Raw genomic sequence first — 20,467 nt, forward strand, 5'->3', positions numbered from 1 at the left:
TGAGCAAATTCATTTAAAGTATCTATACATGTTACCCTATGATTTTAAGCTTGTTAGGAAACCGGGTATGCTACCCTTAAATATGTTACCATTGTATCTTTGAAATATCTAGCTCCAAGCCCTAAACGGATTGGAGCACATTGTTGCTCTTTGCAACAATACAATCCTTTCTTCACAGGAAAAACTAAAAATAAAAATAAAAACAAAATTATGTCAAACCACAATTTTCTTAGACCATACACAGAAACAAAAACAAAAACAAAAAAGCTCAGAACAGGCAAAAAAAATATCATCAGAGAAAATAATAACATGGAATTGAAAACCTATTAGCCAATTTAGTTACCAATTTTTGGTGTAGATTGCCAACTCTCAATTTTTAATTTATCAAATTGAATAAAATTCCTCAATCTGTTGTATCTGACAGTCCCACCCCAGAACAGTAAACAAAAATTTTCTCAATCTCTTATATCTCACAAAGAGAACCACATGCATGTCAATTTCAGCTCTTACAACCGAAAGAAAAGATTAGGGGTTCTTAGTTTCTTACTGAAATCCATAAATTTGAATCAAATCTCTGCACCCCAGCCTGAGATCCCTTTGAAATGACCTCCATGAACACAAATCTTATACATGCACAACATTTTAGATGAAGTTGTGAGAAGGGGTGATCAACAGCGAGAGAAGAGGCGAGAGGCAAGGCAGAGGTGTAATAAACTCAGTTAACATTTTGCAAGGCTAACCTATAGACTATTGATATTTATTCAGTTCCTAAACAACACACACTGTATGCAATTGTAGCTCAAACTTTCTACATTACACTTTCCTCTCTCATAAGTGAAATACAGGACTGAAATTAAGCAAAAATTAGTCAACAAAAAGTATAAAAGACATGTACATGTGAACAACCGGTAAGCATTGGGCAACATCCTTTTCTGTGCAGCATAGAACATGTTAGTGTTCTCCGAAAGATACAAAGAGGAAGAATGTCCCAAATACTGAATTTGGGAAAAAGGAGAAACTGCAAATAAGGATACCCCAGATGCTGATTCTGGGAACACAGAGAGGGTTTTCTGGGAAACAGCCCAACAAAGCATGACATTATTTTTCGAAAATTGATATTAGCAGGAAAGCACAAAACTTGATAAATTAAATGGAAATTTTACTTCAACCCAATAAATACTTTTTCTTCAATAATTCATAGAATCCACTGTATTGTCACATACTACAGCTATGCGTCGGTCCAACACTAATTTTTTTTATTTGGCCTAAAACAAAAAACCCAAAACTTCAAATTCAAAAACTAGACAAATAAATTTAAAAAGGGTTAAGATTTTAGAGAGAGAGAGAGAGAGAGAGAGAGAGAGAGAGAGAGAGAGGGGGGAGGGGAGAACCTTGAGCGAGGAGGCAATTGACGGTTTCATTGGAGGAGAACATCAGTGCAGTTACAATTTTGTCAAGCTCTGCACCAACAATTAAAAACAGATAAAACCATCAAATAACACCACGCAGCACAACAAAACGTATTTGACAAAACAAAAAAATGTATCCAAAATCTACACAAAAATACATTCACCATTATTACCTGGAGCTTGGCTGCTTTCTCTAAACCTTTCTGCTTTTCAATTCCACTTCTCTTGCCTGCCCGAATATCAAAAAATCGAAATTACTTTCTTTCGAAAACTCAGTAATTCACATAATTATGTCTACATTACACCCATTTCTGTAAGAATTTGAAATCAATTACGTTTAAATATTACAAAGTATTGTATAAGCACTGGGACAAAAACCTGGCAGCAACGAATGCAAAATCATTCACAAAACAGAACAGAAAACATTGACTCACACAACATGATACAAAATCCTAACACACTAATTCATACAACATTGTAATCCACCATCCCATTTGTCAACATATTTCAACTCTCTGACAATCTTCCCCCCCCCCCCCCCTCTCTCTTCTCTTCTCTTCTCTCTCTCTCGCCAAATAAAAGGGTACATCTTCCTCTTTTGAAAGCTGCAATTATATAATTGAAAACAATATACAATAAAAATAGAAAAGAGTGCACTCAAGATTAATAAAGGCAAACCAAAATTTAAGTGTTCATTGACGAATCAGCAATGAAAATGCGGAGAATCAAATAACAAAGTTATTTTAATTTCCTCTTGTAGCAATAGACGATCACCAAGCATTACACACTAACTTTCAGTCAAGCTTAAACTGATATCCCATCTTTCCTTGTAACTCATCTATCTTTTCATGGATATTAGTTTTTGTTTCTACATTTAAACAAAATGGTGGCATGAAAAACTCATTTTGCCAAATTAACAACCATTAACAAATAGCTTCTAGAAAAGTCAAAGTGAATAAGATCATTTCAACCTTTAGCTCTAGAACAATTCATAAAAATCTACCCAAATATCAAAATTCCCGCACCATTCTTTGTGATATTGGAACACAAAATTAACTTGTTTGATTTCAGGCAACCCGACTTCACCTCTATACATGGAAATGGTCCTATTTATGATGCATCACATGTTAGCAAAACCATACATTAATTGAAAAGATAATCATCAAACCTAGCTAGCTAGTTAAATTATTTGTTAATTAAACGTACTTGTGGCTTGCAGATTGGCAGGCCATGCCAGAGGGAGAGAAGATGATCATGAGGGCAACTTCAGCATCGTAGAGGATAGAGAGGTCAACAGCTTTCTTCAAAAGTCCATTTATGCGTTTGCAGAAGGTAATTTCTTAAGTCTCACAAACAAAATAAAACCATCCTATTTTTTCACTACATAAACAACAAATCACAAATTTAACACTTACAATGGTATACGAGACCAACTGTAAACGAAAAAGAGAATGTTGAGAAAATAACCCAGATGAAGGCAGCTTTACAGAGTTTAGAATCCAAGTATGGTATCAACAGCCAAGATATGTTCCATGTAATATCCTTTTATAGATCCCAAAACAAATACAGTCTGCACAATCAAGTTTCTTGTTATAGCCAAAAGAGAATAATAGTCTGCAAGGTAGTGCATCTCAAACACTAAATGAATAATTCAGATAAAATGAAATCACAAAAGAACCCAAAAATTTAAAGGAAAAATCTTTATAACTTAACATCCAGACTGCCTTGGATCCAAAAACTTTTAGCACAGAGATTGCACTGCAATTTATCTCAGGTAAAACCCTAAACCTATCAAGGCAACGTCTGTGATTTTTCTGTACTGAGTTATGATAAATAATACAATCTAGCTATGATGTTTCACATGCATGTGTCTCTGTGTTACATTCTTCTTCTCGCTACTTTTTTTTTATTGGAATTATGTGTTGGTTGTTGCCCGAATAGAAATTTCAATTGGTTAAGCTTTGAGGGCTGGAATAATATTTTCTGAGCAAGAAAACAGAGGTAAATAAATAAAACTGCCGATCGAGAGCAAGTTGTCCCCCAAGCAATTCTTAAGCCAATGTAATTGGCTTCAAAATTCTTGGTTCTTCTCTTCAGATAAATTTTTGGTTATTTTTTCTCTTTTTCATGCAAGCTTACATCAGTAAAGGAAGCCAGAGATTTTTACCTTTTACCTTTTACCTTGGGTCTGAGATCCTCAAGTCGTGCTCTCCAAACGGTTCCACAAAATAAAAAGCACCTTTTTCCTGGAAAAGCACCAATATTCATACATTTGCACAACCAATGGTGCACTAATTGAGTTCCCAACCTATAAGGATGCTAACTTCATCATATAGCACTACAGTTAAACACACTTCTTTCCCTAATTAAATTAAGAAAAAATTTGACATTCACATGCCACAAAAATTACAGAGTTCCATGAAGTAATCTTACTATCGCAGCCAAATTGACACAAAACATGTCACTGTCCTTTCGAAAACAAAATTCCCCCCATTAATCATATACTCATTTAACACTCTATATACAGATTACAGAGTTTCAATAATTTCCATAAAATCCGACGCTTTTGAGCTTCAAATCTGTGCGAACAATTCCAGAGCTTTGAAGGGGTGCAGAGAAAAAGCTGCTGCTTCTGGGTTTAGAAAGCAGGGAAGAAAGTGCCAGAAGCTAAAACCCCACTAATCTTTTTTTTACTTCAGATTCTCAGATTCGCACTTTCTCGTTGTTTCTCCCCTTTTCTTGTTAGCTCAACAAAATAAATATCTTCTGAGTTCTCTTTCTCTCTCTGCAATTCCGCCCAGCTCCCTCGCCTCTGTCTCCGTCCTCAACCCACTCTGATTGAGACCGACGGAACACCCTCTCTGCGACGGGAGAAGCGGTGGCAACTTCGTAAATAAATCGAAATTTCCAATCAGAAGAGAAGAAGCGGTGGTAATTTTGTAAATAACTCAAAATTCACCCCAATTCACTGTTCATTTGTGGTTTTGATACAAGCGATACCAGGAGGGAGGAGATCGAAGACATACACACGACTGCCCAAACGATAATTTATATGAATACGAACTCGATTGCCTGGTGCAGTTTCAATATCACATATCCCTGCTCAACTCTGCCAATCTACATAGACGGACCAAAATTTGAACAATCACTTTTTAAACAAGCTGGAAAGCTCATCCTTCTCCTGCATGGAACTTAGAATATCACAGCCCCCAAGCAGTTCTCCATTCACAAATATCTGCAGGAAAGTCGGCCGGTTACTATACTTCTTCCGTCTCTCCCTCAATCCACTACTATACTCTTCGTCAAGCACATCAACGCTCTCATAATCCTCTGCGAAAATCCGCACAATGGGGCACTTCTCGAGCCCTTAATAAAGGCCACGACTTTGTTCTCTTTCACCAACCGGTCAATGAGTTCCTCCAATGGCACTGTCAGCTGCACATTAGGACCAGGTGTTAGCCGGAGATCGGGCTTCTTCTTCCTTGGTGGTGGCTTTCGGACCCATGTGGCGTTTGCCTGATTCATTTCCCGGAGGAACCTTCCCGGTAGCTTTTATGTGTTCTTCCATCCATGATTCCTATGCTTCGTTAGAACCGCCCTATCTGGTTCATCTACTACCCCAACCTACAGTACAATACCATCACTGTTAGAAGAGCAATATTACATAGTTCCTTCTACATTTATACTAGTTTTGCAGTAAAATCAACACCGATTAAACATTTCGATTCGATCCAATAAACTTCTATCCTGTACGGGAAAAAAACACTTCTTTCACCAGAGTATGCATTTCCCACACAAATCAATAACAATGTGGATTAGGGGTTTGTAGCTCAGTTGGTTAACTAGGCCGAGTTCCCGAGTTAGAATTCCCCTTCCCCATCGCTTGTATTACAAAACGAAAATTGAATTGATTTTATATTATTTATTGAATAAATTGAATTTAACTCTTGAATCAATATATAGATGTTCAATTTCAAAAAAAAAATATTTAAATTAAATTAAATTCACAAAAACTAAACTTTAGTAACAAATAAAGGTCCCAGAAAAAGTACGTACCTTGACGGAGTAGCAAAGCTCTTGCAATGACTTCCGGTGTCAGAGAACACTCGCCGCTATGTTCCTCGATAACCCGACGAACTGCAGCTCGCCGTTCTGATAAAAAAAAAGGGCGTAGATCCCCGTCTCCGCCGCCTCCGGCGCGGGGATTAGATCGGCCCCCGACAGAGTCTTAACCGGCGAAGTGATGACCAAAGCTCGAGCCTTGGTTGCGGTGTAGGGTTTGAGAGAAATGGAGGGAAAGGAGAGGGCTTTTGGTGGTAAATTGAATGAAGGATTAGGGTATTTTGGGAAGAGTGAGAAGAGAATAAGCGGATGGAGGGAGGCGACGGGATTGATCATCAACAGATATTGTTGGGGCAAGGGATTCGGGTTTTGACCCGACCCAGATGTTTGCGAGTAGCTAGTGGAGTTGGGCCTTGGAGTCAAGGACCCAAAGAAATAGATAACATTGAGGCCGTGTTAGTCAAAGAATTGATAATTATTATGTGCGAAAGTTAAAATGCATATGAATATGTGATTGATTTGTAGGGTTATATTGTATATGGAGTTTGATGGAATCTGCTTGACTTTCAAAATCAAATATATTTAAGATAGACTTTTATGGAGTAAAGTCACCTTGTATTGAATAAAAACTTGAGAGAAATGCAAAGGGGATTCTCTCAAAAGTGGAACTCTCTGTTATCTCGCAGTTTAACGTCAATTTTCATGTCAACCTTGTAAAACATAATGCCAAAAACATGAGATGGCAGAGAGTCTCACTTTGAGATAATCCAGTTGCATTTCTCTAAAAACTTTTTATGATTTCTAAAAAGTCTATAAAAATCTCGTGGTATTCAAATATGACTTAGTGTATTCAAAATTTCATTGATTTTAAAGGATTTTTTAAAAAATTAATAGACTTTCATATACCTTTCTATGGTATGTTTTTTGTTATTGCAATTTCAACCTCTCCCCTTAAAATTTTGATGGACTTTCATAGACTTTGATACTCCACCACTCACCATGATGCAATAAGGACCACTATTTTCACTTCCACACACCATTCTGTCACCACCACCCAGGGCCGACCAAGCCAGTGCAGGATGACGGACCGTCCGGGATCCAAGAAAAAATGGGGGACCAAAATTATTAGAGTGGTACATTCATATATATTTTCATAAGTATAAATTTATAAAAGTTGGCTAAATGACCACCAAGTTTAATCATAAATAGTGGTTTCTTTTGTTTGAAGTTAACAGGAGGTCTTAGGTTTGAAATTCATTTATTTACTTTCAAATTTTTACAAATTTCTTTCAAGAGTATAAATTTATAAAATTTGGTGAAATAATCAAGAGATTTAACAAGAAATGGTGGTTTATGTTGTTTAAAATTAACGAGAAGGTTTTTGGTTTGAAACGATATGTGTGCTTTTTTACTTTATGTTTTTACATTTTTTTTTTCGTAAGATTATAACTTTATAAAATTTGGTTAAATGATTAAGAAATTTAATGAGAAGCAATGGTTTTTGCTGTTTAAAATTAATGAAAGGTCTTGAGTTTTGGGTTCGAAATGCTATGTGCCTTTTTATTCTTTCCAATTTTTATGAATTTATGTTTGGTTGTTAATTTTTTTTTTTTTTAAATTACTAGCTAGTAGCTATGTAAGTTGTAGTTTTTAAGCATTCATTCCAATTTAAGTCTAACCCTTAACAAAGATTAATGTGTAAACTAAATTTGCAAATTATATGACGTGTCACCAATAAAAAAATAAATACGTTTATCGAAATCATACATTCAAAAGCAAATAATTATTGTTAAGGCACATTTTTTTAGATCTCCCGTTCCTCAAAATATCAAAACCTGCCCTACCCACCAGAGTATACTTTCGCCCTACCCACCAGAGTATATTTTCTATGATGCAGTTGGACCTTACGAGTTGATCATGTTTTATATTAAATGCTTAATCGTATGACAGATTTGGAGTAAAATTGCAGCTAACTTCAAACCCTAAATTAATGCTACGCAATCATAGAAATGGAAGGACTATTGTCGTACTTGAACATGATGTCAATGTTAGGTTGGATTAATTTTCCACGCCAACAGCATCATACCATTTACAAGTTGCTACCACCCCAAATTTCATGTACTTGTTTGTTCATGCCAGATTTGCTCATTCAGACTTTTCCATATTTCGGTCAAAATCTCGGTGGTTTCTCTTCATATTTTAGAATTTACAGTTTGTTTTTTGTGGGTTCAGTCAGGATCTTTAGGTTGGCCTATCAGTTCTCCAGAATCATACAGTTCTGTTTTTGTTCATTTGGTTCAGGACTATATCATGTGGAGGTTATCATGTCTATATCAACTGCATAAAGCGTCTCCTCCCGATGTCTATGACAGTATTACAAGCACGTCTATTCGATGGAGAAAGTTAAATCGCACTCACAATATGTGATTGACTTAAAATGATGATATTGAGACATCTTAAATATAAGTGAACTTTTTGAGTTGTATTATTTTAGATGGGGAAGAGTTAAAAAGAGAAAGCGTCATAATTAAAATAAAAAATAAAAAAATATTTTTTTAAAAAACAAAAGGTGATTGGAGAGTTGGTAATTCAGAGGTTAAAAGATTATTCATTGCTACCATATCTTGAAAGTAATGTTTTGGATTTTTCAAGTTGTTCGCATGAGCTACTTTCATTTGGCAACACGGTCGTAGAAGAGGAGGTGTTCCTTTCTCCCACTACAACTTGAAAAGTCCAAAACATCCACTTTTTGGGGATATAGCAGCAGCAAAAAATGTGACATCCCACATCGCCCAGGGGAGTGGATTTTGTAAGTCTTATATTTATATTCTCATCTCTACCTAGCACGAGGCTTTTTAGGAGCTCACTGACTTCGGGTTCCATTGGAACTCCGAAGTTAAGCGAGTAGCGCGTGAGGTCAATCCCATGATGGGTGACCCATTGGGAAGTTCTCGTGTGAGTTCCCAGAAACAAAACCGTGAGGGTGTGGTCGGGGTCCAAAGCGGACAATATCGTGTTACAGTGGAGTCGAGTCTGGGATATGGTGTAGGCCCGGGCCAGGATGTGATAAAAAAATCTTTTTAACTCCTGAATTACCAATTCTCCAATCAATTTTCTTAATTAAATGGTCCTTCTTTCTTTTAACTCTCCCGCATCTAAAATAACACCAACTTCGTCCTCGACGCACACTCACAATACATAATGGACTTAAAATACTAATGAAGTAACATCCTAAATATAGGTAAACTTCTCGAGATGACGATTATGACGATGTGCACCAAGCATATATGTGGTTACTTTTATACTGCTGCTACATATCGAAAATTCAGTACAAGTACCTCAACATGCTCTCTCATCATTCAATCAATAAACCTTTTAACAACCTGAAAATGAAATATTTCTAAAAGTAAACCAAAAGAAAGGCATTTGTTGATTTGGCTGCTGATTACCACAACCAACCAAGAGACATGCACTTCATACAATTCAAGCTACGTAGTTAGTCTAATAGCAAGGCTTCAATAGCTGATATTGAGATTCTAACATGCAACCGAATGTAGATCATCAAATTTGTATATTTTCATTATGTTTCACGTGACGAATGCTAGTAAGATGATATACACTCGGTTGAATTAGTGGCGACGCTGTATGTAGACTAGATGTTGTCATGGCTGCCTCAATTTTCTTGTGGCTTCATGTAATTATAATAGAAAATGGTCAACAAATGTGTTTTTGGCCCTCCCAGATTCTTTAGGTGACCTCGACCACTAGGTGAATCCGGGAATCTCTCCTTATATAATAGTTATCTACGAGTGTGAAGGATTTGTTACTTTAAGACCATCTTCAAAGCAGATATTAAATCCTAAGCGAAATGTTATGTAATCAATTTTGAAGGTAGAAACAAGCTCTAATCGATATGTCAATCCTATGTGGATTGACATATGAGAAAAGGTGATGTCAAATAATTTTTAATTATTTTATTGTGTGGATCTTATTAATGCACCAATTATAGATCTTGAAAATTTATTTTAATTGATTTCATTTTAAAATGAATCCTACAAATATCATACATAACAAAAAAAAAAAACATATCGGTTGGAAAAAGAGAAAATCTGACATTACCACGTCAACCATCAAATTTAACATTAGACATTTATCTTTTGACATCTCATTTGGAGATTCTCTAATCGGATTATTTTTTGGTACATAAAAAGTTAAGGAGGAGTGAAGGCTACCCCATTCTAGGGTTAGGGCATGCCACAACCCTCTTTGAAGACTTATAAATGGGGTTAGCTCCTTTTTTTGTTTGTACAAATCACCCACCAAGAGCGATTACTGGCATCGGGACTTAAATCTAAGCCTTAATTTAGCGAATAGAACGAACCTTACCAACTCAACCAACATTCATTGGCAATTAGAGTTACATACATACATACATATAGATATACAGACATAAATAAATATGATAGATGAATCCTACTAGATAGCCAAACAATTCAAAAGTGAGAGAGATAGAGAGAGGGGTAGATTCTGAACTACTTTTGCATATGAAAGCAAAAACATAGTTGTTGGATGATCATCATATAAGCTATGCTAGCTCCCCACTATATCCATTTGCACAGGACACAAAAGGAATGCAAGATGTCAGCCTTGCAACTTACCCCTAAACATTAAATAATTTTAAAAAAATAAATTAAAAAATTCCCACCCAACCAATACATTCCTTTAGCTTTACTCCTACTCAAAACCCAAATAAAATGTTCCCCCAAAAATAAAACACCTCTCTCACTAAGTCCTCATCATTCTGTTTGTACACATCATTTCATATAATCCTCCCTTTTCTTTCTTCTCCCACAATCAAAAAGCTTTCTGCAGTACTCTACTCTCTCCCAACCATGAGCTTCCCTCCTTCTGCATCCGGCGCGATGAAAGCGGTTCGAGGAAAGCTACATTTTCCTGTTGTCATGGTCTGCGCTATCGCCTTTATCAGTCTCCTCTACGCCGAACGATCTAGCATCAGGCTTTCCTCCAACCCTTTTTTCAAAATTAAGTCATGTTCCAAACCCGAAGCCATTACGAAAAATAGTAAGTCCAAATAACTATTGATTTTTCTTTTTCTTGTTGAGATTTTTTTCCAACAAAGATTTCCTAATTGATTTTTGTGGTCACCAATCCCTACCAAACAGAAAACAGAAATGCTACCGAGGATAAGTTAAGGGATTCCATATTAGATGATAGGGATAAGTTAAGGGATCCCATATTAGATGATAGGTTTGCTTTCGACCCCGAGGAGTGCAGCGTTGAGAATGGAGAGTGGGTGTTCAACCGTTCGATCAAGCCTCTTTACTCGGATAGAAGTTGCCCGTATCTTGATAGACAAGTTTCGTGTGTCAAGAATGGACGTCCGGATTCTGGCTATCGCTACTGGCAATGGCAGATTGAAGATTGTACATTGCCAAGGTTGACAACTTACAATGCATGTCAAAACACATCTATGCAAGTTTGTCCAGACTAAAATGTTGATATATTTATTGGGAGATATTATTTACACTCCAAAAAAATCATCTTACATCTTCCCGATTTCTAAAATTAAAGGGAGGTCGAGTGCATAATGACTGTTTCGGAGTGGTGATAGTATGCAAGTTTATGGATTTATATACTGCATGAACTATTGTTTTTCTAACAGGTATTTGTTTCCAAGTTTATATGTAGGTTTGATCCAGAAGTTACACTTAAGAAACTCAGAGGAAAGAGACTACTTTTTGTTGGGGATTCTTTGCAAAGAGGTCAATGGCAATCTTTAGTCTGCATGGTCGAATCCATCATACCCAAGAACCAAAAATCCATTCAACGAGGGCGGTCTCATACAGTCTTCAGAGCCAAGGTATCCTATAATTCTTAGTCTTTGCTCAGTTGAACCAACGACTAAACAAAAGAGATGAAGCTAATCGAAAGTTTTCCTTCTTCAGGAGTATAATGCTACTATTGAATTCTATTGGGCGCCATTTCTGGTTGAGTCCAATTCTGATGAACATATAATAGGAAATCCAAGGGAAAGAATACTAAAAGTGGATTCAGTTGCCAAGCATGCGAAATACTGGACAGGAGTAGATATCCTTGCGTTCAACACTTACGTTTGGTGGATGAGCGGCTACACGATCAAATCATAGTAAGTTTCACAAGAATATGCATAAATAGAGCTGGTTACTAACTTCTAACAAATAACAGAAAAAGAGTGACATTAAAACAATGAAGGGCACTAAACAGTGCTTTATATACGGCTTATTGTCTATTTAGTTAACCTGTTCTGTTATGATTAAAAGTCATGACCTGTTCTATTTGTGCATATTTTTGAAGAGAAATTAACTATGCCAATGGATTATTGTCATTTTCTTTTCGGTTTAAGATTGATCAATTGAGCAACAATGTGTAACTGAACACAGCTGGGGATCGTTTCCAAATGGTGAAGAAGGGTATGAAGAATTGGATGCACCGGTTGCCTACAGAATGGCGTTGAAGACCTGGGCAAACTGGGTCGACTTAAATATCAATCCGAACAAGACTCGTGTTTTTTTCACTACTATGTCCCCTACACACATGAGGTATCTCTCTCTCATACACAACTTGTTATGATTAAGCACAAGATAAAAATTGAATGTTTTTACTAATTACTTGAGTAACAAGTTAAATCTCTAATTCTACAGAAGTGCAGACTGGGAAAATCCAGATGGGATCAAATGCTTCAACGAAACAAAGCCGTACATGAAAAAGGGATTCTGGGGAACTGGTTCGGACAAGAGGGTCATGCGCGTGGTGTCCGAAGTAATCCGCAAAATGAAAGTTCCGGTTTCAGTACTTAATGTAACGCAGATGTCAAATCACAGAGTTGATGCTCACACAAAAGTTTACACCGAAACCGGAGGCAACCTACTAACTGATGAACAAAAGGCTGATGTGCTGCACAATTCAGATTGTATACATTGGTGCCTTCCTGGAGTTCCAGACGCATGGAATCAAATTTTTATGGCACATTTGTAGCGCTACGAACCACATGTAAATCTGCAGCGCTATCGAACAACAAGAGGCGGAACAATCGAAAGTAACACGTTTGTACTTTCTGTTCAAGTTCTTGTCTCATTTTTTTTTTTTCAATTGTAATGAATTGAATTTGTACAGCAAAAGCTGCTGAAGCAACTTGTTAGTTTCTTCAATGTTCTTGTGTTTTGGTAACATAATGCTGCAATGTAGCAAATTCTAATTTATCCAATAAACTAGGTCATGGTAATTAGTCTGGAGGACTTACCAGTTACCCCCCTTGACAGGACGGGGGATGTTTACTGTTGTAAGTTGTAACTGTGGACAATTTTATGTATATTTCATGTCTAAAATAGTTTACAAGATCAACCATAAATAGGATATGAATACAAGAAAGAAAGTGGAGGAATGATGCGAACTGGGATGGCAGCTGGGATGGCAGCTCAGCAAGCATGTGTGGAGGAATGGTGCGGACTGGGATGGCAGCTGGGATGGCAGCTCAGCAAGCATGTGTGAAGACCTGACCTCCACTATCTCTAACTTAAACTAATACCTAGCTTTACATGATGAGGGAATATTGCTCTTAAATAAGCCTAAAGTAAACAAACAAACAGCTAACCCTAGCTGAAAGTAAGATGACAATGAGTTGTTATTCATCACCAACTAAACAAGCACAACTAGACAAACCCTACCATCAATTATAGTAGATACTTCAATACTCCCCCTCAAGCTGGATCGAGAGTTCTTCTGGATCCGAGCTTGAAGAGAAGACGATCAAGTTGTGCAGAAGGCAGAAGCTTGGTGAACACATCGGCAAGTTGATCACTGGAACGAACAAATACAGTTTGTAATAGCTTGGACTGAACTTGGTTGCGAACGAAATGACAGTCAACCTCGATGTGCTTTGTGCGTTCATGGAAGACGGGGTTGGCAGCAATATGCATTGCTGCTTGATTGTCACAGTGAAGAAGAATTGGTTTGGAGGAGATGATTTCAAGATCACGTAGCAACCTCTTTAGCCAAATTAGTTCGCATGCAGTCGATGCCATTGCACGGTACTCAGCTTCTGCGCTTGACCGAGCTACAACAGATTGCTTTTTGCTTTTCCACGTAACGAGGTTACCACCAACAAGAGTGCAGTAACCAGTTGTGGATTTGCGATCAAGGACATTGCCTGCCCAATCAGAGTCTGTGTATCCTTCAATGGTGAAATGTCCGTTGTTTTGCATGAAAATCCCAGTAGATATTGAGCTTTTCAAGTATCGAAGGATCCTTTTAACTAGTTGCAAATGATGAGATGAGGGAGAATGCATGAACTGGCTGACAAAGCTAACAGCATAAGCAATGTCAGGTCTGGTTATAGTCAAATAGATAAGTTTTCCTACCAACCTTTGATACTCCGATGCATTTTCAAGCTGGATGCTTGAGGTTTCATCCTTGAAATTTGTTGGTAGTGGTGTTTTGGCAGGCTTGCAATGCCTCATATTTGCTTCTTCTAAAAGATCTAGAACGTACTTTTGTTGATTTAGAAACAAACCAGTTGGAGATTGATCCATTTCGATTCCAAGAAAGTATCGAAGTCTGCCAAGATCTTTGATTTTGAAGGTTGAATGTAATGTGGCTTTGAGAGCATTTATTTCTTCTGGATTATCTCCCGTGACAATAAGATCGTCAACATAAACAAGTACCACCAATCTTCCATGCGTACCAATCCTAGTGAACATTGAAGAATCTGCATTGCTTCGTTTAAAGCCGGATGACATAAGGACAGAACTAAGTTTTGAGTACCAAGCCCTTGGAGATTGCTTGAGACCGTAAATAGCCTTGTGAAGCTTGCAGGCTATTCCTTGTTCCTTCTCTCGTTCATGACCAGGTGGTAGTCGCATGTATACCTCTTCTTCTAACTCTCCATGTAGGAAGGCATTTTTTACATCCATTTGATGTAGAGACCAGTTTGAATTGATAGCCACCGAAAGAAGCACTCTAACTGTGTTCATCTTTGCCACAGGGGCAAAGGTTTCTTTGTAATCTACTCCGAAGGTTTGTGTGAAGCCCCTTGCAACTAACCTTGCCTTGTGCCGCTCTATGTTTCCATCTGAGTGAAATTTGGTCTTATAAATCCATCTTGCCCCAACCACACGTTGACCTTTTGGTAGAGAAACAATGCTCCAAGTTTGGTTTTCATCAAGTGCCTTCAGTTCTTCAAGCATGGCTTGCCTCCATACAGGAGATTGGTGTGCCTCTTCGAAGGATCGAGGCTCAGAATTTTGGGATAACTTGGTCACAAAAACAGCATGAGATGGAGAGCTCTTGCTATGAAAAACCATTTGTCCAATAGGATGTCTAGGCGTGTAGATTTCAAAATCATCAAGCCTGGCTGGAGGTTGTCTATTTCGAGAAGGATTCCTTCGTGGAGGAGGAGGTTGTTCAAGTTGAGGCTCTCTCCTTTCGAGAATGACTTCTTCATTATCTGCTTCCATACTTTCAGGAGCTGACTCTATCTCAACAGCTTCATTTTGTGGTGTTGACAGCCTTGTATCATCAAGGAAGAGAGGGGTAGGAAACACTTCATATGAGAGCTTCCCCTGAGGTTCATCATCATGCATTTGAAAGAAGGAGTGAGTTTCATCAAAACGCACATCCCTGGATACACATACCTTTCTGGTCTTAGAGTCGTAGCATTTGTATCCCTTTTGGGAAGTTGAGTAACCTACGAATGCACATTTGATAGCCCTTGGATCAAGTTTATCTCGGTGAATAGTTTGAATGTGCACATAGCATACACATCCAAACACACGGAGATGACTTATGTCAATTTCTCTCCCCTTGAGAATTTGGTAAGGAGATTTGAACTTCAAGATTCTACTAGGAAGGCGATTGATGATGTATGCAGCAGTTTGTATAGCTTGAGACCAGAACTTCTTTGGAACTTTTGCTTGCAACATTAGTGATCGTGCTTTTTCAAGCAAATCTCGGTTCTTTCTTTCTGAAATGCCATTTTGTTGTGGCGTTCCTACACAACTTGTTTGTTGCAAAATTCCATGCTCACTTAAGTAAGTTGTCATGATTTTGGACGTGTACTCAGACCCATTATCAGACCTTAAGATGCCAATTTTAGAGTTAAAATGATTTTGAATTAATTTATGAAAATTTTTGAAACACTGGAAAGCTTCATGCTTGAATTTAAGTAAATACACAAAGGTAGTTCTAGAGAAATCATCAATGAACGATATGTAAAATCTGTAACCATCAAAGGACTCTAATGTGGCAGGTCCCCAAATGTCAGAATGGACTATTTCAAATGCTTTGGTAGCTCTAGAGAGAGAGTGGGGAAAGGGTAACCTGGTGAACTTAGATTTTTGACAAACTTCACAATCTGGAATCACTTTACAGAAACTAGGAAAAAGGAAAGACATAACATGTGAAGAAGGGTGAGCTAATCTTATGTGCCACAGCTTCTCCTTGTTTATAGTGCTTGAGTTTACGTAGAAACCTTTTTGGAAACTTGAAGAGAATTTGACATAGTACAGTCCATTGAGGAAGAACCCTTTACCAATCGTTTCCTTCGAAACTTGGTCCTGGAAAATCACATAGTGAGTTGAAAAAATTGCAAGACAATTTAGCAAATGTGTTATTTTTCCTACTGACAATAGTTTGAAAGGAAAAGAAGTGTTGGAAATGTGCCCTAAAACCAATCATATGATGATACTTTATGGACATTTCACATGTTAAACTAATCTAGTTTAATATTAAGGGCAAAGATTATTGTTTGAGCCGTCTCATATAAATGTTATATGCTTAAACGATAAGTCCAAGGAATATGTGATTGGAAGAATGCGATCTAAAGAAGTTAGATTCATGAGACCATTCTTTCGTTGACACATCCTAAACGTTCCTGATCATAGGATTGTCAATTGGGCATTGACAGTCCGTTAAGATCAGTACGTGCTATGTCTTCTCTCAGGGAGAGTGACTAGTCTCGAGTCATTGGTGTGTGTGACATCAAGACAAGCATGTAGGTGCTCAATAGAGAATGAGTTCACTGAACACGATCAACGAAGAGTTCTCATATTCATGTCACATGAGAACTCATGGTTGGGATAATGCAAATTAGTCTTTTGACCTGAGGCATCACAGTTGTCTTGTGGTTAGGTCCTTAATCTTTGATTATGTCAAAGTCACTCCATCAGGAGGGTGTCCACGGCATCGTTGGGGTTAAGCCACTTAGCCATGGAGGCAAGTGAATGCGCAACAAGGGATCTCTAACCTTCAAACTGTTTGAGGGAGAATACTCTATGATATGATTTAGAATCTCTGGCCAGAGTATGAATGAGATGTTGGAATGCGTTCCAAATCACATTCAAGGTAATCATATAAGCACAAGACTCACATTGGATAGTAGACATGAATAAACTATCAAACCAAACAATGTGGTCAAGAGTATTGTATTAGAGAAAGACCGTATTGCATTTGTAATCCTAAAACTGAATAGGTTCTCCACCTCTTCTGATTAGCTTGGGTAACCATGACATGCTGCTAGGCGTCAACCATGGTTTGTGGAAGCCCTAAAAGTGTATTATCACTAACGGGAGAATTGAAAGTAAGTTTCAATTCACAATCGATTTGAAAGAGTTTGAATCGCCCACTACCTCGCTAAAAGGAACCTAATGGATCGTACACCGTGTAAGGTAAAGATTGAAGATTCAACGGAGATGAGTAAGAATAATTAAATGGTTTAATTATTTATGGCAAGGATTAATTAATATGTTAATTAATCAAACGAATAAGTTCGTTAAAGACCTCGGGATAGTTTTGGACCTTAAGGCCCAATGGGCTTCGAACGTCAAGTCCATTGACTTAAGTTGTATGACAACTTAATAAATAATGATTCACAAAGGCCCAAATAGCCCAATAAATCCCCTTAAATTCGGCCATTTAGAGGAGGGTAGTGAACTTGGCTTAATTGCAAGTTTGCCACTCCATTGTGAGGTGGTATAAAGACATCTTTATAGCCATTTCATCCTTAGGGTTTTCTAAGGAGTAAAGATGAGAACAAACTCTCCTTTCTCTCAAGAAATGGCCGGCCACCTTGAGGAAAAACATCTAGCAATCTTACTTCCTCAAGGTCACTCATTTTTCTTCTCCAATCTTACCTTGGTGTGGAGACTTAGAGGTTCTCAATTTTGGGAACTTGGAGAAACCTTTTCATTCATCCAAATCCATGGATCTAAGATGCAAGGAATGAAGGCCCTCTCTTTGGGTGATTAGCCTTTGCTTATGCAAAGAGGAATCTACAAAGGTATTGATTTCTCAACTCACTTTGTTTTTGAGTTGAGTCTTGGTTCACCTATCTACTAGGCTTTGAAGTTCATGGGTTAAGTTTTGTTTTTGAGTGCATATAAACATGATTCCGCCTTTTAATTGTTAATTGCATGTTGTTGATGTTGCTCAAATGAACTTGTTTTTCACAAATTTTCCTTCAAGAAAGGACATGCATGACAAGGGATTCTTTTTTACTCGAAAAAATTTTGAGTTTCCCTCTGCCTACTATATGAACTTTGGTGCCATTAGCTACGGAGACAAAAGAAGGAGTGGAAAATTTTTGAAAATCATTTAGTAAAGATGCATCGTTAGTCATGTGATATGTAGCTCCTGAGTCAACTATCCAAAAATCACAACTATTACTAAGATCCAAAGCAGTGGAGATAGTTGCAATAATACCTGGCATGTCATTTTGTGACACTGAGTTTGATTGTTTGAGAAAGCCAGCAAACTTGCCGAGCATGGCTGAAGGAGTTTCATGATTTGTTGCTCCTTGTTTCTGTTGCAAGAAGTTAGCGAATTCATTTATGAGAGCAATGGGACTAGAGGAAGAGTTTATCACATTATTGGAGACATTGTCGCAAACAAGATTTCCTCTAGGAGTGTAGGCAGGCTTCATTTGGTTTCTTGGTGCTCTTCCATCGTCATTGAACTTAGGTTTAAGTTCTGGATAAAGAATCCAGCACTTCTCTTTTATGTGTTCAATACCTGTACGACCTATCTTCACACAGTGAGAACACTTTAAGTCTGGTCGTTTTCCCTTGTATGGTTTGGAGAAGGTGAAGGCTCTTGCTTCTGATGGCCTAAAATTTGATTCTCCAATGACCATGTCTGCGTTCATAACCTTCTTTCTTACTTCTTCACGTTGAATAACGTTGCAGACCATCTGTAAAGTGGGAAGTTCAGGTGTCATTAAGAGATGGCTTCTAAGATCTTCATAATCTGGTCCAATGCTGGCAAGCAACTGGAACACTTTGTCTTCTTCAGCACGCTTTAAAAGAATGGTTGTGTCCGTGGTATGAGGTCTGTAGAGATCCAATTCATTCCATTTTGCCTTTAAGTTGCCAAGATGTTGAACAAAAGAGAGATTTCCCTGTTGTAATTCCGTAAGATCTTTCTTCAGCTGAAAGACTCGCGCAGCGTTGTTTAGATCTTCATACATGTCTCGTACGGAATTCCAAAGTTGGTGAGATGATACTGAGTAGCTGAAAATCTCAGCCATCTTTGGTTCCATAGAGTTTAACAGCCAAGACATGATAAGTTGATCTTGGGATACCCGTGCTGCATAATCTGGTGCAGTTGTTTCGGGGATGATGTCATCCTTTTGAATGAAAGGGAGCTTTCCACGTCCTCCAAGAGCGAGAGAAATAGCTCGTGACCAGGGCAGGTAGTTGAATTCGTTTAGAAGCACTGAGCTTAAACGTTGAATTGGATTGGTATCCATGGTTTCGTTTTTTGAAGTTTTTTCTGCTGGTATGGCCATAATGGCTCAACTGGTTTGGATTTGGTGGGTTTTTTTTTTCGGAAGAACACAGAAGCAGGTCCAAGAGGAATCACTGCTCTGATACCATGTGGACAATTTTATGTATATTTCATGTCTAAAATAGTTTACAAGATCAACCATAAATAGGATAGGAATACAAGAAAGAAAGTGGAGGAATGATGCGGACTGGGATGGCAGCTGGGATGGCAGCTCAGCAAGCATGTGGAGGAATGGTGCGGACTGGGATGGCAGCTGGGATGGCAGCTCAGCAAGCATGTGTGAAGACCTGACCTCCACTATCTCTAACTTAAACTAATACCTAGCTTTACATGATGAGGGAATATTGCTCTTAAATAAGCCTAAAGTAAACAAACAAACAGCTAGCCCTAGCTGAAAGTAAGATGACAATGAGTTGTTATTCATCACCAACTAAACAAGCACAACTAGACAAACCCTACCATCAATTATAGTAGATACTTCAATAGTAACAGGAGCAGGTTAATTTTTGGCTGATTTACCATGGTAAATTGCCCTGCAAGTCATGTTTCACAACATTAAACAGAGGTAAACTAAACAATCCAACCGTCCAAATTCGTACCATCGACCATCCTAATACCATCGCCTCCTCGCGTGCTGACACATGATGAAGTGCTCCGAAGGTACGGGCTGTATACATACTTATTAAGAACATATGTTTGTTTCTTAAAATAAAATAAAATAAAAAGAACACATTATAGTTGCATGACAATTAAATGTGAAATAAGTATTAACTAGATATAAGAAGATTAGCAATTTTTTCATCAACAATCTCTTTATCTCTATCCTCATGTAATAATCTATATGCATGTTCGACTAATAATTAGTTATGACATGTGGGCTAATAATAATCTATATGTATGTTCGACTCAAAGGATATGTTCGACTCAAAGGATATGAAACCTTCTTGTTTGAATGACTTTGTGTATTGCGTTACTATTTTAAAGATCCATATAATGCTACAGATAATAATAAGAGGGCTTTCTTTTCTCTTAAACAGGGTGATCTTTTAAAGATCCATATATTCATGGGACACTTATTCTCCATCAACAGGAGGCCGAAGGTTTGGTATGTTTTCTCCTTTTGTTTCAATTGTGAGACCATATTTTATTGCTTTCAAGTC

At 37.7% G+C, this 20,467-nt stretch overlaps 1 protein-coding gene, 1 long non-coding RNA gene and 1 pseudogene across 2 annotated transcripts; 1 reads left to right on the forward strand and 2 right to left on the reverse strand.

Annotated features, from left to right (window-relative positions):
* Positions 1–1,089: 1,089 nt before the first annotated feature.
* Positions 1,090–3,102, reverse strand: LOC137721795 (uncharacterized). Its single transcript, XR_011066722.1, has 4 exons — positions 2,877–3,102; positions 2,616–2,789; positions 1,583–1,638; positions 1,090–1,460 (listed from the first exon to the last, which is right to left on the reverse strand). It is a non-coding gene; the product is annotated as an uncharacterized lncRNA (long non-coding RNA).
* A 678-nt stretch (positions 3,103–3,780) lies between these two features.
* Positions 3,781–5,800, reverse strand: LOC137722091 (bifunctional monothiol glutaredoxin-S16, chloroplastic-like; annotated as a pseudogene).
* A 4,563-nt stretch (positions 5,801–10,363) lies between these two features.
* LOC137721813 (protein trichome birefringence-like 3) lies at positions 10,364–12,566 on the forward strand. Its single transcript, XM_068460822.1, has 6 exons — positions 10,364–10,553; positions 10,655–10,928; positions 11,181–11,352; positions 11,438–11,637; positions 11,912–12,070; positions 12,173–12,566. Exons 1-6 carry the CDS (start codon positions 10,364–10,366, stop codon positions 12,504–12,506), a joined length of 1,329 nt encoding a protein of 442 aa, XP_068316923.1. The 3' UTR covers positions 12,507–12,566.
* Positions 12,567–20,467: the final 7,901 nt, after the last annotated feature.

The sequence above is a fragment of the Pyrus communis genome, chromosome 17 (assembly GCF_963583255.1).
Source record: "Pyrus communis chromosome 17, drPyrComm1.1, whole genome shotgun sequence".
NCBI lineage: Eukaryota > Viridiplantae > Streptophyta > Magnoliopsida > Rosales > Rosaceae > Pyrus > Pyrus communis.